The 25,189-nt window shown below is 38.1% G+C and overlaps 1 protein-coding gene across 1 annotated transcript in view; it reads left to right on the top strand.

The window, feature by feature from the left end:
* Positions 1-1,318: 1,318 nt before the first annotated feature.
* The window catches only part of LOC306859783 (contactin-4-like), a 77,666-nt gene continuing 53,795 nt past the window's right edge, over positions 1,319-25,189 (top strand). The window contains exons 1-3 of the mRNA XM_079401039.1: positions 1,319-1,689; positions 9,804-9,943; positions 23,832-23,964. Of these exons, the coding sequence (XP_079257165.1) occupies positions 9,889-9,943; positions 23,832-23,964 (188 nt within the window). The 5' untranslated portion in view covers positions 1,319-1,689; positions 9,804-9,888. The remainder of the gene's footprint in view (positions 1,690-9,803; positions 9,944-23,831; positions 23,965-25,189) is intronic.

Genomic DNA, 25,189 nt, shown 5'->3' with positions numbered 1-25,189 from the left:
TCCGTATAGATTTTCAAAGATTCGGAACAGTTCAAACAAAATTCAAATAGTTCTAAACATCTCTTGCTCTTTATTTGTTTATGAACTATTTTGACAAAACTTACTAATAATTGTGCAGTGCTCAGTTTTACACATTTTAACTTCTGAATTCATTCTACAAAAACTTTAACTTTTTAAAACTCTTATTAGTGATTGTCAAACAATGTGTGTGGTATGTTTTTTTACTTTTAATGTCTGAAAAAAATAATATAATAAAGCCCTTCAACACTTGTTCATCTCAACAGAGCCATCTTGGAATGTTTTATGTAGCTCTAACAAAATGTGACATTTCACTTCTCTGTAATGAAACATGGCACACTGATTAAGCAGGCCTAAATGAGAATGGAAAGGCGTAAAGTCGAACAGCTGCTAAAAGGCTGATACAGCCTCTGATTTTGATCTCTGATGGCATGTTGAATATCAGTGTATTCCTGAAATTGAAGTGAGGATGCAGTCAGGATGCAGAACTGCATTTTGAAGTGAAGTAGATATAAAATGGAATGAAATTCAATTAACTTTAATTTCTGTAAGTATTTTCCCCCACATAACACACAAATGAGTAACTTTCATAATACAGCTTTGAGCCTTATTGCTTATATAAAATGATCATTATACAATAAAATAATTAAGGACTGAATAAGGCTCAATAAGTTGATATCTATAACTAAGTTACTGGAGTCAGTGGTTTATGAATTGAAATGTGAATGCAAACAGAATTCTATATTTAAAAACAAAATTTATATATATATATATATATATATATATATATATATATATAGCTAATAGGCATAATTAATAATATAATTATTTAAATCTTATTGCATCCCCTTGAAGAAAATCCTCAATTCAAATTCACGAGAGCCAATTCAATTCAAATTTACACTCATGAATTGAAAAGTAGCCAGTTCTTCAGTTGTGGATTTTGTGCCAACGCTGAGGGATATTTTATTTTCTCATTAATTCATGAGATGCTTTAAAATGAATAGGTTTTCTAAATGTATTTCCTTTTAGAGGAGAATAATACTGCTCAGTTTAACAGTCACTTCCCCCAACTTTTACCCAATATGAAATGTGCATATCAGCACAGGTCTCAAACACTGAGGAAATCTGAAACCTGATATCATGTGTTTAATCCATTATTGATGAATCTTCTAACACTTTTTACGACTCAAAAAGTATTTTTATATTCCTCCCACTCTGTTTCCACGGGATGCGGTGTTTTCTTTCATCAGTGCTGCTGATGAACTGACAGCAGATCAAGTGATGTGAAGTTTGTGTTGCGTCACAGCGGGGATGTGAGCGCGAGCGGCTCCACACACGTTGACGCGTGGCGCAGTGTGGCGTGGATCCGCGCATTCACCTCTGTCTGTGAGGCTGAACGGGTTGACTGAGGATACTCCATGCGTAACGCGTTTGCTTTACTTGTCATTTGCCGCACAGTAATCCAGCCGGGTATCACCAGCGCGTCTTACCGTTTCTTAAGGAGTATCTTGGATTTCCGGAGGCAGAAAATAGCGGAAAGAATTCCTCTGTGGCAGTTGCGCTTGGGAAGAGCGCTCGTCTCGTCTCTGGCATTGTGGAATGGCTGGAGAGATGCTGCTGTTACAGTGGCAGACGCGAAGAGGCTGAAAACTGTGGGAAGTCAAACAGGTAAACGAGTTTGAGACAGAACAACACTAATAGTTTAAGGCTATCTAAAAGAAGAAGAAGAAGAGATATGACGGTTTATATTTAGGTGAGATATTATTCTGCAGCCTGTTGTTTTATGGGCTGAGAAATGTTTGTAATTTTTACAGTTAGGCTACAAGAGTTATAGGATTTTGGTAGATCGTTCACAGAAGCAGATTATAAAATAGATAAATGTTGCTTATGTTAGTAAATCCTTTTGCTTATGTTAGTGAACCCATTTTCCTAATTTGGTCTAGTCTTAAAAATAAAGGTTGCAATTAGAACAGAAGGGTTTTAGAGTCTGATGCAATTATACAGTAGGAAAATCATTCCAAGCTCCACAAATTAGTTTTTACTCTCTATTCTTTAGGAAACCATCAATAAAGAATCCATAACCACTGTTATGAAAGGTGTTTTAACCTCTAACCAACCACATAACCGATTCAAGAACCTTTGAGGAACCTTTATTTTTTGCTATTGCAAACTCATCATTCAGATTAAAAATTACGGTCTCCATTCCACTTTTCATTTAATTAATATTGCATAATTAGTCCACATTCTTAGATTCTCTATTCTTAGATTCTCTATTCTCCTTTTTTTTTTTTACCACCATTTCTGGACAGTGAACCTCAGCAACATTAACATCTGTCCAGACCCTGCCAAGCTGAAGCCTATGGACCTCTCTCAGTTATCCATTTGTGAATGAATTATAAAATATAGGTCTTGGAAGAACTGGTTGGAATCTGTTCCAGTCTGTCTAACCACTAAAATATATTTGTGGAGTATCATTAAAAATGTATTCTGCCTGCCAAATTACTATTCCACTTGTGTTTATTATGCCACTAGAGACTTGGGTTGAGAGAAACCCTCCTTTTAATGATGTGAATTAAATAACTGCAACCATGTTTGAAGCCGTATTGATTGATTAATTGATTGATGTTTTTTTTTTTTTTTTTTGGTTTGTTTGTTTGAAAGGTCTAGTTGACAAACTGACTTCCCTCATGGACAAACCTCATGCTGCATTTTGATTAGAGGTTTATTTCACAAGAATCTCTCAAATGAAAGTTCTTGACAATGGGCTTGATTTAAGTCTTTCACAATACCTCATCCAGTCTATGCACCTCTCTCCCACAGTTATTCTGAAGATTAAAGAAGCAGTGACATTAAATCATGCCTTGCAATCAAATAAGACAATGCACCTGATTTTATTTATTTTTTTATAATTTGTCATTATATGGTTTTATGCGTTAAACCTGTATTGTAATCTGAGTAATCACAATCTTTGTATAATTTGAATATCTAATAAAAGTAGGCCTATTTATTTTTTCATGTTTGGTGCTATTTTTTCAAAACTTGATATGCAGCATTAGGCAGCGTATGTTTAAATTGAGGCATTGTTTTGTAGAAAGAATAAATTCCAGAATAAAAATGAGCACTCATTCATACATAACAATAATTTGCACTAGAAGTAGAGGCAGTTTTTGCTGCACTCTGCTGGTTTGTCAGAGAATAAAAAAATAAAAAAAACACAATGATTTCTCAAAGCATCATTAGGGAAGCCAGATTGTTTGCACACACCTCTGTCTTGATGCAAGTCAAGGGGGAAGAGACAAGGAGGAAGGCTTGTCTTCTGTGACATATTACATTTTCACCTTTCCCAGCATTGCTTGTTGAGTCACAGAGAGCTGATGTTTATATGCAGCAGCTCGAGGCTAAGGTGTGAGATGTGCCGTACCTGTTGGATGCATGCTTCAAATCTCTGCACCACCAATTTCACAGCCAAATAATACAGTTTTTGTCAGAAACTGCATGAATAGTTTCAGTCTGAGTAAACACCTCTGTCATTGAAGAGAGAGAATAAAGGAATATTCAGGGTCCGTGCCACACATGCTGTCGAAAATCATTTCAGTTTATTCTTGTTGTTAAAAACAAGCAAAAAAATTGTGCTGAGGCATATAAACTTACAATGGAAGTCTACGGGCCAAGTTCTCGCATACTTGACCCATAGACGTTCATTATAAGGGAGACATTGGTATCCTATGAATAGAAGTGTGAATGCAAACCAGCAGATTCTCTGTGGTGCTTCATTCAAAATTCAGTCATATCCAGCTAGATAAATCTTGTAACTGTGGTTTCTTGGCTCTTTTGGATGCTGAGCATTAATTTTTCATTCACACCCTCTAGATTAGAGTTCAGGTTGAGTGCACAATACCAGCTGGAGAATTTTTACATGCTCCTCGACCGTGTTGTCAACCGCTACTCTCAAATGTTCATGTCAGCTGAGGTTTTAACAACACCACAGTTCATTTTGCACTCTAAAGGGACCGTTTGCCTATAGGTAAAATCATGCTTGGGTTTACAGAGAAACTCAAAGATGGTGTTTGTGGATCAAGTGAAGTCAAGAGAACCAGATAAAAGATTTAGAGTGTTACTTTCTACCCACGATCGTGCCAGATCTGGGAACAGTGGGTGTCTGTCTCATTTATGTTTAAAAAGTAGAGAGCACGCATACTGTACATTTCGTGTGAATCCCATGAACAGCAGAGTGGAGATTCTATTAATACAGACTTCATTGAAAAATTGATGGATTTCTAGACAGAGGTAGCACCAAGGTCAAGCTCATGTCGGCACTTTCTTTAAAGCCAGACGCTGCATGCTTTCTGGAGTCTTGCTCTTAGACGTGTTTTTGTGTTGTACGAATGGGAGTTCTCGTTTGTCCGATTGCAGTGTAAATGTGAATGTCTGCAAATATTCCAGACAGATCCCATTTCTAAAGCATAAAACATGCCATATTTTTGCTTTTATTATGGCATCAAGCAGAATTTAAAGGACAAAGAAATTCTCTGTGGGCTCATTTTCAGCTCAGATTGTTGGCTGTGAGCACTCGGTCCGCAGCATTACAGCGAGACATATATTGCATGTCATGTTCACAGCTTTGAAATGCATCCACAAGCCATAATGGATGAACTGCCAATCACACAAACAAATCAAACATTTAAAAGGGCCAATTGCATGCATGAAGCCTGATAGTAAAGACAAGTTTTCACAGAGGCGTGTGATAGTTATGCTGCCATTTTCTAGGTTTATGTTAGTGCTGTTTATTGATTTCATGTGGACACAAGAGATGGTTAATGATGCTTTATCTTGTTTTTGTGTGCACAGATTTGTGACATGTGGATGCCTGAGTATTATTTCATTTTTACAGTGGGTCAAAGTGGGTCAAAAATGACTTGTGTCAACCTTATGTGGAAAATGTCTATCCATTGACAGCTACTGAAAAATTGTAACAGTGTATGATTTGCAACTGTCTAAGATGAATAGCAATGCTAATGCCTAATTCTCTCAAGGAGTTTTTGACATCTTTGGATGTGACAGATGAAGGATGTTTGATTTGTGTCCTGCCAAAAGACTTCACTCGGTTAGGTAAAGCTGTGTGCTTATCATCACACTTGTTGGCTAGATATTAGTTTTAACCTGTCCTTCATTTCAGTCCCTGCTAATAGGTCTGCAATTGGTGAACATTCAAGCATTTGCTTTTTGTATGGGCAATAAATTAAAATTTGTTGTGCTGCGTAAAGCACCTGTTTATTGAATGGCCATTGTGAGGTGAAGCCCCATTGAACATGGTCATTTTCAGCACTTACCACTTGCACTTGGAAAATAAATAGTAATGTTGCCATATGGTACCAAAGCTAATCAAGAATATATTTTTAGAAATTATGCCACGGATAACACAACCTAATAAAATATCACATAAAACAGTGTTCAAAGGATTAACAGAGTACACCTGAACTGTTTTCATCTTTACAACATGTTAATGTTGTAATTGCGGTCCTTGGATTTGATTGGAGAGGCAGAGTCCTAGAAGTGCTGATATCTTTCTGTCATGTGACGTTTACGGCTCATCCACGATATTTAAAGGGAGGGTTCACCCAAAAAAGACACTTCTGTCATTAATTATTGGTCATTCCAAATATGTAAAACTGTTATTCATCTTCGGTACACCAATTAAGATATTTTTGATGAAATCCGAGAGATTTCTGAGCCTGCATAGACAGCAACACAACTGATAAGTTCAAGGCCCAGAATTGTAGTAAGGACATCGTTAAAATAGTGACATCAGTGGTTCAACCATAATTTTCTGAAGCTACAAGAAAACTTTTTGTGTGCAAAACATACAAAAATATTGACTTTATTCAGCAATTTCTTCTATTCTGGGTCAGTCTCCACTGCGCATTCACAGGAGTACCACGATGCATGCGTGTGGTGCTTCTGATGCAGGAGCCAGCGTTCTGATGTAGAACCTGGATGTGCTGCACCTTGTTTGCAAGCAGAGAAATGCACAACCATGCATCGACTCGTGGTGCTATTGTGAACTCACCTCAAAGACTGACACAGAAGAGAATAAATGATTGAATAAAGTCGTTATTTTTGGTTTCTTTGCAAAAAAGTATTCTCGTAGCTTTATAAAATTACTGTTAAACCACTGATGCAACATAGACTATTTTAACAATGTCTTAAATGTGGTTGCGTTTCTGTCTATGGAGGGTCAGAAAGCTCTCAGATTTAATCAAAAATATCTTAATTTGTGTTCTTAAGAACCGAAGGTCTAACAGGTTTAAAAACAATATGAGGGTGAGTACATTGTAAAAAAAAATCCGTAGTCTTTACAAAATAATTCTGGCAGCTGTGGTTGCCAGAATCATTTTGTAAAAAATACAGAAAAACTTAAAACACAAAACTGTAATCTACAAACAGGGAAATTGGAATGTAAACCACTAAATTCAACAACACACACTGCTATTAAAATCTGTTTTGTACCTTTAACATACTGACAACCACCATAATAAAAACCTTGTTATTGTCGGGCGCTTGTGCTCTGTCCAAGGTCGTTTCCATGGCAATTGCTATGTCGCATCACAACCTGCGAACTGAGTCGACTGGTTTGGAGTGCTGGCGAAACGGATTTCAAGGCATACGAACTCACACGAACTTACACATAAACACACTCATACACCTCCCTACCCCCATCCCACGCCTTCGTCGCTTCATCCTGTCAGTGATAACGGGTCCGTGTGTTTGCGCTGTAATGGCTGCTGGCCGGATGGCTGTTTCGTCTGAACTAGGATTACTATGCAAGTTATGTTCCTGTGTTGACTGTGCTTTATGCTGAGGTTTTTGTCTGTTCTCACACTGCACTCTCGTCCAGGAGCGTAGTGTGAGGACAATTTTTTTCTCCTCTCTTTCCTCATGTTATGCTGTATTTCTTCTTCTTTATTGCATTTCGTTGCCTTGTACCTACATGTGCAATGACAATAAATTGAATCCAATCCAATCCAATAATAATGCAGGTGGTAAAAGACAAAGCCACATGAAGAATCAAAGCTCATCATAGGTCGCTTCACCACAAGCAGAATTATATACTAATATGAAGAAATTTGCACAAAGTCATTCATGCAAACATAAAACACCATCATGGTAACACACAATATTTAAATAATGCAATAAACTTTCATTAAACAACAGAAGATGTTATCAAAAACTTGATAACAAAAAACAGGATTATTTAAACAAAATACTTTCAAATGTGGAGTGTCATGCAGGGAATTCTGGGAATATCAGTTTACAGTTTTTGACTGTAAATTGTACATTGATTTGTTATTTTTACTTCTAAAAACTGTACAATTAACATCATTTTACTGTAAAATTACATGAAATGTCTGGTTAGATCTTTTACAGTTTTTCCCTGCAGTACAGGAACTCACTGTTAACATATTAACAGTTTTTTTTTTCAGTAGCGTTTTTACAAACTTTTACAGTTAAAATTACACTTATTTTTTTATATTTTACACTAAAATTACACTTATTTTTTATTTATTTTTTTGCGTGAACTATTCCTTTAATATACCATACATGGTACGGATTATATCCGGTGATCTACATTTTTTCTTGCAGTCTGTTCATGTGTTACTGTATTTGCTTTACAAGTCAGGAATTTTTTGTAAAAATTAGCTGTAAAAGTCACATGCACTGGGACTTTTCACTTTTATTTTATTCTGCTTGTTGACATGTTGAAGGTCATGTGCATTATTTCTGGGATTTTTGTTTGTCTTTCTGCAAATTACATTGTTACAGCAGTAGGTGCAGACAAGTGACTTTGTCAAGTGTCTTTATGAATGAGTCATTGAATCATCAACTTAAACAATTCAACATGCAAAGTTGATTCTGCTTTTGGAACTATTTTGTTGGCAGAACAAAATGAAACAAAACAGCCGGTAATATTATAATAAATACTTGATATAGAGTGCTGCAGGAATTACATATTTTGCAAAAAAAAAAATAATAAGTTAGCATTTTAACATCTTTGGTTCCATCATCCTGAAGTCAAGGTTTTGTTTTTTGGTTAAATGCCTGAAACTAGGTCTGTGGTTAACACATATTCAAGATATTTCACATTCTACATGAAATGATTTTTTACTTGTCTTGAAAAAAGCTATTGCTTTTTAACTAAATGGGACTACAGAGTTTGTCAGAGACATTGAACGTCATCACAATGAACAGGCAGACTCATCTAACTTGTGTTCATTAGTGAACATTATCATGATAAACAAAATGTTTAAAAATCACCAACTTTTGTTTGTCACAGAGCTTATTGTCTGCAGTAACCCTAAAGAAAATTGTTTCAATTTTTGTCAGTGGAACTGGTGTGATGCTAACTTTGAGGTTGGCCTACAAAAATACTATACATCATCACTGCAGGGCTCTATTAACTTCTTGTTTGCAGAGCTGTTCAATATCACTCTTGCAATTTTGCTGTTGTACTGACAGAATCTGATTTATAAACTTCATTTTAGTTTCATCTTCAAAGAATATACTGTACAGAAAAGAAAAAATACATGTGAATTCACTGAGTGAGTGCTTGAGTAATCTTGCGTTAGACCAGATGTGTGAGAGCTAGTTGCCTGAAGTCTCCCCTCCAGATGATCAGAGCTGTTAGGCCAGAGAATGTCATAAGGGGATTTGTATCTTGGGCCAACTTCTTAACCCTCCTAAAAACCTTGTGTGATGTTGGTTTAGGTTTATTTAAGTAAAGGCTCTAATTATAGCCTTGAGTATTATCAGATACGCCACAAAGTCAGTCAGCTTTATTTTTTATGATCAAAGATAAAAAATATTTTTCACAGTACCTGCAGTAAAGTATTTCTAATACATTGCTTAGACTTTTCAAAGTCTGTTTTACTGTTTTCACCCAAAAATGAGAAAGTGTAGGAGATCTACTCACACTCAGGCCAAAATGGAGTTTTGCATCGAAACAGATTTTAAGAAATTTAGCATTACATCACTTGCTCACCAATGGATCCTCTGCAGTGAATGGGTGCCATCAGAATGAGAGTCCAAACAGCTGATAAAAACATCACAATCCACACCACTCCAGTCCATTGATTAACATCATATGAAGGCGAAAGCTGCATGTTTGTTAGAAATAAATCCATTATTATTAAGATGTTTTTAACTTTAAACTCTTGATTGCTCTATCCATATCCATATTATCCATATTATGAAAATAGTGAGTGAGCATATAAAAATATAAGTGAAAACATTTGTCTCAACTGAATCAGGAGAGAAATATGTACAGATCAAGCACCGTTTACAAGCAAAAACAATCTAAAACAGAAATATGTCAGTGAATTTTGATGTGAGAACAAGGGATGCACCTTTTCACTGGAGGAAGCATTATTATGGATTATGGACTCATATTTTGGCTGTTAATACACTTTACAGTTACACATTACAGTCTCAATGATTGATTAGTTTCTTATAAGCATGCAACTTTTGCCTTCACAAAATGTTAACTGTTGCAGTCGTGTGGATTGTTGTGATATTTTTATCAGCTATTTGGACTCTCATTCTGACGGCACGCACTCACTGCAGAGGATCCATTATTGACCAAGTGATGTAGCTACATTTCTCCAAATCTGTTTTCATGAAGGAACAAATTCATTTGCATAATACACAACTTGAAAATGTTGCTGAACATGACTACTTTAGTCTGGCTAACTCTTTCTAACTCTTCTCATCTTGTCTTTTGATTTCAGGGTACAGAGGATCAAGTCTGGACAAAGACAACATTCTATTTACCCTCAATTGAATGTGAGCTCTCGCTGACCTCCAATATTTAAAATGGGGTTGTCATGGAAACTGCTGGTGCTGCAATTATTCATGGGATGCCTTTCAGGTAGGCATCCTAATAACCTCCTCTATAGACTTTCCTGTCTGTTTCTATGGCATACATTTGTCCTTGTCATTTACTATTAAGGGCAGACCTCCCATTCAGGGATGACTCCCATCTTCTGGAACCAATTAAAGGTTTTAGTTTGTTTGTGAACACCAAAGCCATCCAGCTCTTCCGGATGGGCACAGGGGCGAGGTGAGCAAAGACACTATATGTTTTATAGTGAGGCCATGGGGTGGTGGTTTATATTAAATAATGTATATTACATAAATATTAAGTGGTCAAGAAGACATAGTGAATGTGGTGTTGTTATCTTAGGTCATTGTGCTTTTACAGGAAAAAGACTGGAGAATAGGTGTAATGTTCCATTATGTTCTCCTTGGCAACACTTTATTCCTATTTGGAATTATGGGTTTTGACGCTTATGCTTTACACTCATCCATATTTTGTAAAATATACATTAGACATATTTCCATTGTCACTGAACTACGCCTCCTATACTCTGGCCATGATACCATGGTGGCAGACTTCTTGATTTTAAGACCACCTTGCTTTGTGTCAGAGTTGGAGAAAAGATGTAATAATATGTAATTTAACTATCCCTCTGAGAGACATGAAAAGGTTAATGTGCAAATGAATCTACCAGCCATTATTTTATTGGAAAGCACAATTTATGTTCTCATTTAGCCAAGTGGTAGCACAAAAGCCCCTTTATTGATCTCTTTTTGATGAAGCAGTTACATTGTCTTTCAGTCACTGGGAGGGTCAGACTTAATCCTCACGCTTTTAAGTCTTTGATTTAAAAAGGGCTGTTTGCTCTTTTACATGGTCTTCACTCCTGCTGTGTGTGATTTTCGAAAGCACTCTTCTCTCTGCTACCGGGTAGTGTTATGTTGTAGTATTATTCAGGAAAAAGGTTCAGCTCAATAAAAACAATGTAGCCAATGTGTTGACCCAAAAGCAGGGCATGTTGTCACACTCTAATATTTGGGTTAAGATGTCGTAATGGGCCAAATGGAATATAATCAGTTATGCACAAAACAATTTATTAAAATATTAATAAAAAGATATTGTTATTAATATATTGAATATAAAACACACATAACGTCTCAGGTTACGTATGTAACCCCGGTTCCCTGAAGGGAACGAGACGCTGCGTCGACGATGCTACCGTGACCGCGCTCTGAACTAGAGTGTAATCTGTCCAATGGATGGGCGAGACGTCATAGGCAGGTGACGTCACCGACCGGGAAGCATAAAAGCACGTGCGGTGGAGCCGGCGTTTGCTTCTAGGAATGAAGCAACCACTCGCAGGGGTGCAGGAAGTATGGCCTCAAGACGCAGCGTCTCGTTCCCTTCCAGGAACTCGAGCTGCATCGATGACGCTACGGGAACGAGATGCCCACGCCACCAGACTTCCAAGTCCCTGCCCTGTGTGTATCCCTCAGGAGCACTACGAGGGCGAAAGAACAGAAGAGCCCGGAGTGGCCCTAAGATCAAGGTCATAGAACCAAACAAAGGTGAGGGGTGTGGACCAACCCGCATCGAATTTCGATCCTGCATCGAAACCTCTGCCAGAAAGGCCTTGGAGGTCGCCATACTCCTTGGCACATACAATTAAGCTTCTGGTCGGGCTCCCCAAAGGGAGGAGGACTGAAGGACTGCAGCACGACAGGCCGTGGTATAGAAGAGGGTTATCTAGGAAATAACCAGCTCGAGGGTAAATAAATGCTTTGGCCAGACCAGGGGCAAAGACGAGATAAGAAGGGGCCATGAAGGGCCTGCAAATCCACACTCTCTTAAGAGAAGATATCGCCAAAGGAAGGAAGTCTCAAGTGAGAATGCGATCAAAAATCTCTTCAATAGGCTCTAAAACCACAGCCAGTTCCCCGAGGGACACGTCATACAGGAGGCCTCAGCCTCAGCGCACCGTGGAGGAAACATGTAACCAGGGGGTGTTGACCCACTATAAGGCCACCGAGAAGGGCGTGGTAGGCCAATAAAGCCGCCACATAAACCTTCAGGGTGGAGTGAGTTACCCCGGCGGAGAAACGGGCCTGCAGGACCTCCAGCACTGTACCAAATGGGCAGTTAACTGGGTCAAGGTGGCAGTCTCCGCACCAAGAAGTGAAACATTTTCACTTCAGGGCATACAGTTTTCTCATAGAGGGAGCTCTGGATTGGAAGATGGTCTCAGCAACCTCGATTGAGAGACCGGAAGCTATGAGCTGCGCCCCCTCAGAGGCCACAGCTTCCCCAAATCCGGGCAGGGGTAAAGGACAGTGCCCCCCGCCTGTGAGAGGAGATCTCTCCTGACGGGAATCTCCCACGGAAAGCCATCGAGGAGAGAAATCAGGTCCGAGAATCATACTCGGCCTGGCCAGAACGGTGCTACCGAAAGTAGGCTGACCTCGTCCTAGCGCGCACTCGCCAGAACTCCCGGGAGCAGAACGATCGGGGAAAAACGTACAGACGAAGCCTCGGCCAGGTCTGTACCATAGTGTCCAGTCCAGAGGAGCTGGAGGAACTAGAGGGGCATAGCGCTGACTCTTGAGTCGCAAAGCCAAAAACCTCCATATCTGCTTCACCACCACGAGTGAAGCATCCATTCCCCGGGCCTCGGCCCCTGTCTCGACAGGATGTCTGCTCCCTGAAATACCCAGGGATATAGTACGGCTCTCAGCGAGCAAAGTTAGCCTGGGACCACACGAGGATCTGATGCACCAGCCGTATAAGGGGCGCGAACGCAGACCTCCCCGGTGGTTGATGTAAGAGACCACCGCTGTGCTGTCGGTGCGCACCAACACATGGTGATCTCTTAGGTCTGGGAGAAAGTGCTTGAGTGCACGAAACGCGGCCAACATTCCCAAACAATTGATATGCCACATTAGGTGGCGACCACTCCACAGACCGCGGGCAGGGTGGCCACTCATGACCGCTCCCCAACCGGTGAGGGATGCGTCCGTCGCTAGCATTACGCGGCGACAATGAGCTCCCAGCACCGGGCCCTGAGACAAGAACCAAGCTTGGCTCCATATGTCTAAGGCACGTAGGCATCGCCGCGTGACCTTGATCATGCGAAGCGGGTTTCCCCTCGGGGAGAACCCCTTGGTCTTGAGCCACCATTGTAGGGGCCTCATGTACAGCAGGCCAAAAGGTATCACGTTGGATGCAGCTGCCATGAGCCCCAGCATTTCTGAAACTGCTTGACAGTAAGTGACTGGCCCTCTTTCACTCTCTTGACTGAGGTGAGGATCGACTCGATCCGAGCAGGAGACATACGTGCCTGCATCGTGGTCGAATCCCACACCACGCCTAGATAAGGGGTTCTCTATACTGGAGAAAGAACACTTTCTTGGCGTTCAGTCTCAACCCCTTCATGTGCGCGAGAACGACATCTCGATGCCGAATCGCCACCTGCTCTGATTGAGCTAGAATTGTGCGGGGTGAGAGTGGAAGGCCAAAGAGAAGAACCCGATATTGGTAAGCTTTGCCCCCAAAACCAAACCTCAGGAACCTCCCGTGAGAGGGAAGGATGGAGATGTGAAATATGCGTCCTTAGATCTATTGTGACAAACCAGTCCTCGGACTTGGCCTGAGACACGACTGAAGAGTGTAAGCATCCTGAACTTCAGTCAGTCCCTCGAGAGCTGAATCTGCATGCTCTGCTCTCAAGCAGACCACACACAGACTGCGTGTATCCCAAGCAGTGATATAACGTGTGCAGGGAGGAACAAACAGCCCGTAATGCGATCTGCTATCGCCCCAGTGCTTGCACATATTCCTGGAGCCTATTTCAAGTGATTGTGCAAGGACAAACAACACTAAATAAGACTCAAAACACAAATCGACAGACACACAGACAGAGTAGCTGTTGCTGAATGACAAAAAGCAAACGCCGGCTCCACCGCACGTGCTTTTATGCTTCCCGGTCGGTGACGTCACCCGCCTATGACGTCTCGCCCATCCATTGGACAGATTACACTCTAGTTCAGAGCGCGGTCACGCTGAAGGCGTTCCCATAGCGTCGTCGATGCATTTATGTAATTGGATGTTTGATTGAAAACCTTTCTGTTACTGAGCTATAACTCTTGTGACAACTAGCTTCAGTCTTCCTTATTTAACCTGTTAGCCTTCACCAGAGCGACCTCGCACTGAACGCTCTTTGTTTGCATGTGTCATTGTTTTCTAATAGAATAAATGAAACGGGACAAAGTTAATCTTGACAAACTATATATCATTCTGAGGGTCTAAGCATCAAGCATCGACGACAGATCGCTGTTTTTCGATGGAAAGCTTATAAGGAATGAGTGGCACAAATTTGCTACATTTGTGTAAGCAGTACACATCCAAACACGCAGAGTAAAAAAGCCGTACGTACCTTTATCATTGTAATAACGAGCCACAAACGCGTCCACTGCTGAAATCCCAGTTTAGTTAGAGAGGTAAGGGTCCACAGAAAAACATCCCAGCGAGCACTTTTAGTCCAGCGAAACAATAACGTTGTAATAAGGATGAATATTCCTTTGTTTACGTTTCATTTCTTCAGAGAGTTATTGTTCGCGTCCGTTATGGAATAAATTACGCTCAAAAACAGCGTCTTGGTGGTAAAAAAACAAAACGATGTTGTAGAATACGGTCTTACAAACATAATGAGACCGTCTACGGAAAAAAAAGTCTCAGAAAAGCGGAATATAGATTATTTGAATTTGGCGCTCCCTCCTGCCGGCAGTGACGCTTCTGTGACGCACGCTGTCATCTGAGCGGGGCATAACTTAGCGATCTGCTTTATCCATAAAAAACTGTTTTTTTTTTTCTTCTACATTTTTTATATGTGTGTGTGTGTATTGTGTGGGGAATGTGGCCGTGTCTGCATGATTATAATATGTATGGACGCACATCAGCGTGTTTATTAGCGACTCTATGACGGCTATCATTGTGATTCATTGATCAGCTATTATTGATTATATGGCCCATCTGTTTGATTATAATCTGAATGGAAGCACATCAGCGTGTGTTTACTGACTCTATGACCATGTCTGGCAATATCACTTCACGTCTGGCAGTGATATTTATCATTGTAATAACGAATAACGAAGAATACTTCAGTATACATACTATATACAAAGCATTTTTTTTCTATTTTTTTTCCTTTTTTATTACTCAAATAATTATTTTTGTATTTTTTAGTGCTCAAATAAATCTGTCTATTATTTTATAATTGAAAAACTATGCAGGAACATGTATAATGACTAAAATAGCTTGTATAATTCTGTAATCCATTTGGTGGTTATTTTTCCTCAAACAGGGGGGTGGGGGGGACTATAAATAGTTTCAGAAAAAATATTGCAGGAATCTCATTTTTCATGGTATCTTCTTCAAATTTGAAATATGAACTGATGAGACACATGGCTTTCGATCCATTACTTTTCTGGATTGCTCCAGGACTTATTTCATGTATTTGTATATGAAATAAAAAAACATTCAGTGTGGAAAAATATTTTTCAAGGCACGTCAGTGTCTATAACTTTTTATCTTTTTGAGCATTATCAACTCTGGATGATAGATAGTAAAGCCCAGAGTCTCTTCTTTCCAAAGATACCTAATTTGTTTGTGTAAGCACACTTTGTCACAAACTGTTACCATTTTAATTCAGGTAGGTTATTTTCACCTGCGAGGCCCTAAATGGAATTGAAGGTTAACAGGTTAAACAATCAGTAGTATATACTAGGGAAGTGCATACCCATAACTGAGGCCGATGCAATATGCATTTTGAAGCATAGACAATGATACGATACATTAAAGATACATATGAAGCAGCGACCGATGTGATGCAATTCGATTCACCCCTATTACGATGCAGATTTCAGTTTGATTCAACACAATGTGATTCAACGCAATACGATGCAATGGAAAAAAAAATATGATGCTATGCAATTCAATATGGTACAGAATAGTTTGCTTTTTATTTCTTTGGTTCAGACAGACAGCAAATTATAAATTAACTTAAGTTTTTCACCAATGCAAATATGTTATAATCAATGCATCGTGACACAAATGCCAATCTCTATCCGATGCACACTTTTTTTTAAATCGATGCATCGCATCGATAACTTTTATGCTGATGCACTGATGTGAATCAGTGAATCTTACCATCCCTTGTACATAATGTGGAGCAAGAGAAAACACAATTATTAAAGTATGCTCTATTAAATACTGATTTTCTTCACATTAAATGTCAGTTTCTTATTTTTAAATCTGTTCAGAGAGACTTCTGCCAGTGGCGTTCATGAATGGTTAATAATTGATACTTCTAAATTTTACAGCATTGTGAAATGGTAATGATATTCATCACTAATTACATTAACAGCAAACCCACTAGAAATTATTATTGGATACCTGTGTGATTTAATTGCCAGCAGTCGATACCCTCTTGAAAGTAAAAGTAGTACATCTAGATGTGAAAAGGCATGCTAAATGGCCACTAACTGCATTCATTTGCTTTGTCTCTTCAAAACTTGACTAAAAACCTGTGAACAATTACACCAGTTAAAGAGTTTGCTTTAATTTCTATCTTTTGAGCATATGGCTTCAGGTAATTGTAACTGCAGTAGAACATAATGGACGCAAGGATATAATTGTGCTTGATTAAATGTGCTTTGATTGAGGAGTAGAGACACAAAACACAAACAGCACACTCAGAGAAAAGCACTAACATATCTTTAGTCCTGATTAATTCAGTTTAAATGCAAAACATGCATATGGTTTGTTTCTCAGCAGCTGCCAAACTGAATTAGATGCTGTATGATGTTTACCATTTTTGGAAGCTTATTCCCTCTTATTAATTTTCATCTGGGAGCAGATATATTAAAGAGGAAGACACTGGTGCGATGAAGGGAAATCTTAATTTGAACCTGTGAACACATAGGCACCACAGCTCATCATGTCATAAAACATATGGCAAAGCTCTCACAAATTAAAATCATAGGGAGACCAGTAAAATGTATATATTAGACAACATTGGATTACAAGAAAAAGTACACATTCATTTAAAAAGTGTACTTATTTAGGAAACAAAATGTACTTTGAAAACAATATACTGAATGTAATGTTTCAGACACTTAATTGCAAGTTAATTCAGTTAAATTAAGAAGTTAAAATGTATTTTAAATGCAATCATACACACTTTATAGTGCTTTTACCTACGCAGGAATTGGGAATAAATACATTCTTGTATGAAATGTCATAATTATTTCTATTGTCTTTGAAATATAAGTGTAGTTCTGAATGTACTGCCCAGCATTTATGGTAAACTAAATTATACTTTACATTTTTTCTATCTAAACTTTTATGTCATGCATTTAAATTTATATTTGTACAGTCAGTATACATTTGTAATGCTAAAGTTTCAATTAAGTACATTTAAAATTATTAACTTTAAATGTAATGTCAAATAACACACTACAGTTTATTAATTATTCTCAAGTACGTTACATGTCCTGTAGTATATTAGTCAACACATCAAAATAAGTATAATTATTTAAAGAATATACAAAAGAATCTTAAAACAAAGATTAAAAAAAGATTAAACTTAATTTGGCATGATTATAAAGCGCGCTTTTTAAAAGTGTACTTAAAAACTGTCAGGAAAGTGAACTCTTAAGAGGCCTTTTGTTTAATTAATATATTATTTGCAAGCACATTTTAAAAAAATACTTTTAAGATAAGTACTTTTACATATTTTTTTTTAAAAGTAGTTTTAAAATACTTTTTTTACTTTTTCTTTTTGACATGCGTATGTCTTTAAACAATCAAGTTCTATTTTTGATAGTTTTTTATATACATAAATACACATAATTGATCCATTGCGATATACTGTATTTTATTATTGTGTAACTTTCTGCAAGATTGTTACAGTTGGCAAATGAATATGGCACATTTAATTCATTAAATTCACGGTTCTCAGATCTTCAGGGCTCGTTGTGTGTGTGTATTTGTTTGTGTGTGGGTGAGTGCAGGTGTGTATTTTAACTTACCAAGATTGGCTTTTTCATTTGATGAATAAAACCCTTGAATCAGAATCAAACGGATTGGAGGGCACACAAACATCTAAACCCCTTCTCTCCCTCCCTCACCCTGTGCGCCCTGTCTGGGGCTGGATATTCATGCTGAGGTAAGCTGGCCGAATTCATCGGCTTGTCAGATGGTATTGAATTTGAGATTAGTTTTTATTTGGGCCTCCAAATTGCTCCTTGGCTTTTCCCTCCAGCTCCGGTGCTGCTCCGGGGGGCTGCGCTGCCATATAAATTCTCCCATCAGGTGGAGAGAGAGAAAGAGAGAGAGAGACCTGCTTTCTCCAACTTCCTTCATAATGACCTCCCTTTCCACCAAGGTGGGCTTTTGTGTTGTAAACCTCTTGTTAGTATTCTGTGCTGAACAGGGATAGATAATTTCTCAGCAACTGTGTGTCTCTTTGGACAGCTGCGGTATGTTGACAGAAATCACGGCACCAGTAAAGCCCTCAGCAGAATCCTCACAACGTAATGTCAAACCCACAGGCGACAACGCGGTTTCAGATTACTCCCCATCAATATTTTAATAACATCTTGTAATATTTGCAGCATCACCAAAGCTTGTAATTACATGGTGTTTCTGAAATAGGCAGTTCCGTCCTCTTGTCCTCTGGCAAATATGAACCTTATTTGCGGCATTAATTCCTCGCATGATAGAAATTCACTCTCGGCTGCATTTCTCAGGTTTGCATCAGCTCCGAGCTCAACATGAAGTTTTGAAATCTTTCTCGCCCATGTCTTTATTTACTTATGCCTCATGTTTTTTGGTACCAGATTTTGGGTATGGATATCTCATTTAGCTGTGCTGTGGAAAATTGCTCATGTTGATTTTGAACAGCTTGATCGGATACAGACAGATGCTTTAGTGCAGTATCAATACTGACACCCCCATTTGACGTGTTCCAGAGCCTTGATTATGAGAGCGCTCTTTGTTTAGCATGGGTGAGTCACTTGATAATTAATTTGTGTTTTAGCCTTTGATAACATCTCAGCGGACTGACTTTCATGTCCATGTGCATCACAAGATTGTATAAGAAGTTTTTGGCGGATACAAACACAATATATCTAGTAATCCCATGGGCGTCACTTCGGTTTAAAAAGTAGTGGGGTGGTGGGAGGTTATGACGTCATGAAATGGTTTAAAGACTTAATATTAATTATGCACAAATGATTTAACAGGATCTTTTAATGTTTTGACTATAAAAATAGTCTGAGATCTAGGGAGCAAATTCACAAAGAAATTACAAAATTAAACATATATTCTAAGTTCTAAAATATTTCCTTAAGAAAATCCTGGGGGGGATCTTAAGAAAAAATAACAGTCTTATGGCAGTACTTGTTGTTGACTTACTGATCAATGAAAAAGTGTATTTTTGTGCTGCTTGCAGATTACCATAATAATGATATTAAAGGGGTAGTTCACCCAAAAACCTAAATGACCCCATTATTTACTCACTCTCAAGCCATCCTATGACCTTCTTCTTTCAGGTGAATGCAATTGGAGTTATATAAAAAAAAATGTCCTGGCTCTTCCAAGCTTTATAATGGCAGTGAATGGTGGTCGAGATTTTGAAGCCCCAAAAAAGTGTATCCATCCATCATAAAAATTTCTCCACACGGCTCCAGGGGCCTTCTGATGCGAAGCAATGTGTTTGTGTAAGAAAACTATCCATATTTAAAACTTTATAGACCATAATCTCTAGCTTCTGCTAACTGTCGTATGTGCATTCATGAGAGTGGCATTCCAGCAGATGACGTATAGGACGAAGCATAAGCTTTGTTTACAACAAAGGAAAACTCCTCTCTACAACAAAAAAAGTCTCCTCTTGCCTTATATCGAAATCCTCCAACATTTTGCTTTACAAATAATCATTTTGTACTTCTAATTTAAAAAAACTACACTGTAAAAAAAAAAAAAAAAAAAAAGGTTGAGCCAATTTAAAAGGCAACCAGCTTCAGCAGATTTTTGTGTTTTCTCAACTTATTTTTTAGGAAATTTCTCAACTTTTTGTTGTATAAACTTAAAAAAAGTAGTTGACAAAACTCAAAAATCTGCTGAAGCTGGTTGCCTTAAACTTTTAAGTTAGCCCAACTTTTTTTTTTTTTTTACAGTGCATGTTCTTGATATAAAGTGATCTGAGGCAACAATCAAAACTGGGCATTTCATTTGAAGACTTGAAGACCTTTTTCGGTCCTTAATTATCAACTTAAAAGTTGAAATGTAATTAACTGATAACATCAGAATCAGAATTAGCTTTATTGCCAGATATGTTTGCACATACAAGGAATTTGTGTTGGTGACAGAAGCTCCACAGTACGACAGAATGACAGTGACAAGACAAGACAGATAATTTAAATAATAAAAGACAGATAACAAAAATAATAATATACAAATTTACAAAATAGACAATGTGCAAAATAGCACAAACACAATATACAAAATAGACAATTTAGTATGTAGAGGTATGTTAGGTGCAAATTTGAAATGAAATATGTATGTGTGTTAAATAAATAAATGTATGATAGTGCTGTGTGTTTCATGTTTATTGTTAAGTTTTCAAATGTTCATGAGATGGATTGCCTGAGGGAAGAAACTGTTCCTGTGCCTGGTTGTTCTGGTGCTCAGAGCTCTGGAGCGTCAACCAGACGGCAACAGTTCAAAGAGGGAGTGTGCTGGATGTGAGGGGTCCAGAGTGATTTTGCCAGCCCTTTTTCTCACTCTGGATAAGTACAGTTCTTGGAGAGTGGGGAGGGTTGTACCAGTGATTCGCTCAGCAATCCGGACTACCCTTTGTAGTCTTCTGAAGTCAGATTTGGTAGCTGAGCTGAACCAGTGCAGAGGACGGATTCAATGATGGCGGAGTAGAACTGTTTCAGCAGCTCCTGTGGCAGGTTGAACTTGTAACGTGCTTGCTGCTTATTATCACATATGCAAACAGAACTGGATATGTCTCCTCTATATTAGCTTTGGAAAAACATGTTAATCACAACTATACTGATTTCGACTCATGGGCATGGGGATGATTTTGTTAAGAAGTTAAGAATATCACTGCACGCATGTCAGTAATTGTAGTAAGTGCTACTGATGTTTTGTTTAGCTGCACACTTTTTTGTAGCATTACCACAGTCACCACATTTTAGTATAAAAATAAAATCATAAGAAAGGTGACAATGGGAGGAGGCCGGGCTTTTGGAAATATGGATCAGTTAAACAACGGAAAGCACTTTGGTGGCTAATGGAAATCTGTGTCAATATTATGGCTGTGAAGTATCACTTTATCATTTTCTCTCGCTCACGTCTTTTCATCTTCTCATGTTTCCTTTTGCATTTAAGAGTTAAAGCCCTTGTTGACAGTGAGATTGAAATTAGCCCTGGTGCAAAGTATTCCCCATTCAATAGATTCCAAACACCTCCGCTGAGAGCTCTTCTGTGCTCTATTATAACCCAGAATCACAATGAACTCCACCTCTCCTGCATTAGTGAGATGCTAATTGAACACTAGGTAGTCCAATTTAGTGTTTCTGGCATGAAAAAAAAAACTGTTAGTTCCCAATTTTCAGATGCATTAATTCAGTTTGGACCCCTCTGGAACTTGATATCTGCACAAGGTAAATAAACAACCAGCAGTATGTGCTTAACATGAACTAATTTCTCAAGAGAATGGTTTCCTCTCAAAAGAGTCCCCTAAATGTAGGTTAAAACAGTACTTGGTGAGCCATGAGTGCATGACTGCTGCCTCAGACTCTATTAAAGAAAGAGATTTCGTAGTACGCCAGAACTCATTAGGGTCAGAAATTAACTTTTCATCCAGTTGAAGAAGCTGCGTGTTTGTTAGATATAAATACTGTACATCAACGAGGGGTTTTAAATTTTGTCCATAAAGCATAATAACGCTTTCTCCAGTGAAAAAGTCCATCAAAATCTATTGATATTATTTGTTTAAAAACATTTTGACTGTTTTTGTAAACAGTGCTTGGTCTGTGCCTATTTCTCTCCTGATCCAGACGAGACAACTTTTTCAATGGACAAAACAATATTATGGTAGGAGGACTTGTATATTAGAAGCTATGGTTTGAAGTTAAAAGTATCTTAATGATGCTTTTTTATTATTATTAAAAACACACTGCTTTTTTGCTTCACAAGATGTCAATTGATGGACTGGAGATGTCTAAGGAAGGGTAAATTTTCAGCAAATTTTCATTTTTGAGTAAACTATTGTTACAGTTTGGTATTTGGAGCAAAACGCACGACAAGGAATAACGTTCAAAAGAGTTCTTTTAATAATCCACAGGGTAGCAAGTATATCCAAACATAAATCAAACGATAGCAGACAAACTGGTCAGGATGAACATAGGCTTAAATGCAACACGTAATCAAATGAAAACAGAAACAGGTGAGGGGCTAATTAACTAATCAGGAAACTTGGTCAACCGAAGACATGGAAAAACCACAACTAAAACAGCAGAATCGTGACAACTATTAATTTAAAAGATAATAATTGCCCATTGGAATTGATTTAAAGGGGCTTTTTTACCTTTTTATTTATACCTTTCTATGTTAAATGTAACTGTGTTGTCTTATGTGTCAGATACTAAAATTTAACCAATTATAGTCAAAATACTATACTAATAATATTTTGTTAACATCAGCAAGAGCGTGAAAAAGGTGAAACAGAATATTTGATTAAATTAATAAATATATTATATATTATTGATAAAATTATAATGATTAATTATTATATTTATTCATGTATTAATGAAATACAGTAAAATACAAAAAGGTGTTTGGGGAAACAGCACGTCATATTCTGGCTACACAGACAAAGGTTAAGAACTGTTTACAAATTAGTTTATTGCTGTTTACACACTAGAAAATCAAAACCACACTGGTTATTTTAATAGCATGAAAAACTAAATTAACTAATTACTTTGCATAACATGTTTGAAAGGCCATGAAAGTCAAATGGCAGATACAGAAAGACATGCAGAGTAGTTTCAGTGCAGTGGCATTTGAATACCCCAAAATTCTGCTCATCTCAGTTTTTCAGTGCAGATGTTTTTTAGTGTTTTAGACACAATGCAGTAACATTAGGCTCTATGTTGTGTTAATCGGCACACAATGAGATTTAGATTATGCAAATTGCATTCACTCTCGCATAAAAACTCTCGGTCCTGCTCATTGTTGGGTGGATGTCTCCTTATGCTGAAGGCCATTTGTGCTTAATAAGACAGGATAAGTGGTTTGTGCTAACCATCAACATGTAATTACGGAGAATAATAAACCACAAAATTTCTAGGCTTTTAAGTGTTTACACGATACACACAATTAAGCTACTTTCCTGCAAGTTAGTGTCTTTAGTTTGAGGAAATCGCATTAGCGAGCTTAGTGGGTCACCATGTGTTTCTTGAAAACTGAATAAGCTCTTGTTTTTTCTCTGACTAGATTTGTGAATTGCAAAAGTATAACATAGTAAATAAGCTATAGCCAATGTAAAGAAATTCAAATTGTCTCAAAACAATATTTAACCTCAAAAGTTTTGTATTTTAACATATGCCTGCTCTTTTGTGCTTTGTGAAATTACCATCTTGAACATGTATCATAGATATAAGATCCTGCAACAATAACCTCAAGTGTTTTTACGGTTTCTTTGGTTGCTCCAAATTTACGCTGCTCACTTGACAGCTATTGAATGACAGCTAGGCTTTCATCCAGTGAACAGATGGATACCTTTCACAACAGCTTTGCTCTAAAAAGCACGCTAAGCTAAACTTAGCATTGACTAACAGTGTATTTCTGTTCTTTTCCTCTTCACCTTTAGAAGGCACCGGTCCTCTGAGGCCAGTATTCACCAAACAGCCGGGAAGTATTGTATTCCCTCTCCATCTTAATGAGCCCAGCCGGGAGGTCACCTTCAGCTGTGAAGCCCAGGGACATCCGCCCCCATCCTACAGGTGAGATCCCATGCAGTGTACCATTGATTTTGGTATCAAAAAGCCAAGACAAGCTTTATTTGATATTTTTTTGTCAGTGGCATAGACAAATAGACAATCCATATTACCTGATTAACCTGTTCAATCTAAGCTCGAGTTCGAGTGTAAGGACCTTGGAAGTTTTCCTGAGTTCGCAGCACATGTTGGGTTTTTCTAACATGAAGGGAACTCTTTTTCAAGCCACCAAGGACACATTAATTTATCAAAGAGTGAAGCTCTCCATTGCCGCCATTACCGAGAGCCCTTTATATTGTTGCTGCAGTCCTTGATTTGACTCATCTTGGGTCAAAACCAATCTGAACTAGTCTCAGCTGGTTTGGCCTTTCTGTTTTAATTATTTATTTTTGTGGGGGACCCATGCTGAGTCTAATTGGATTTAATTTCTCTTTGAAAAGCTGTTTTCTTCAGCCGCTTATCTTCTGTGACTGCTCTCTTTCTTTGACTCCCTCTTGTTCTTGTGCTTGATTTCTGATCTCTGTAAATTTAATGGAATTTTATTTCATTTTAACTGCACTATACAAGTATCAAAGAACGTCCCAGGTTACGTATGTAACCATGGTTCCCCGAAGGGAACGAGACACTGCGTGAAACGCTTTGGGGAATTCTTCCAGCCTGACCGTGCTCTGAATCACGTGTGCTCGCACTAGACACATACAATTAACCCTCTGGGCCCTGAGGGTGTTTTGGGGGCCTGGAGAACTTTCGACATGCCCTGACATTTGTGCTTTTTTCAGTTGCTTATAAAAATATAAATGGCTAAAGTCTAATAACACTGTAAACAGCACAAACTGGGCTACAATGTTATGTTAGCAGCATTTGTGTACATGATTGTGTTTTTGAGAAAACAACGTTTATGCGTGGTTAGTGAAAAAGTAAAATTTTGAAGTCACTGAAATAAGACCATAAAACACATACAGAACAATTGTTTACAAGACTTTTGAGAACCAGATCTTGTAGGCTAGAATATTTACTTCACAATTATGTGAAAATTATTCAGCTTACTCATTCACAGAAAACAATATATTGATTTAAATTTTTAAAGACATGTTTTGTGATTGAAAGACAATATGCGAGGGAGTGGTAATGGGCTTGAATATTAAGTGGTTCTCACCTGAGAGACAAAGGGCCCTCCCCTAAAGCTGCTAATGGCCCATCAGTGTGACTGTGACTGAGGCAGGTAAGAGAG

Source organism: Barbus barbus (assembly GCF_936440315.1).
Source record: "Barbus barbus genome assembly, chromosome: 40".
Classification (NCBI taxonomy): Eukaryota; Metazoa; Chordata; class Actinopteri; order Cypriniformes; family Cyprinidae; genus Barbus; species Barbus barbus.
Note: the sequence above shows the minus strand (reverse complement) of the source record. Positions and strands in the feature narration are given on the sequence as shown.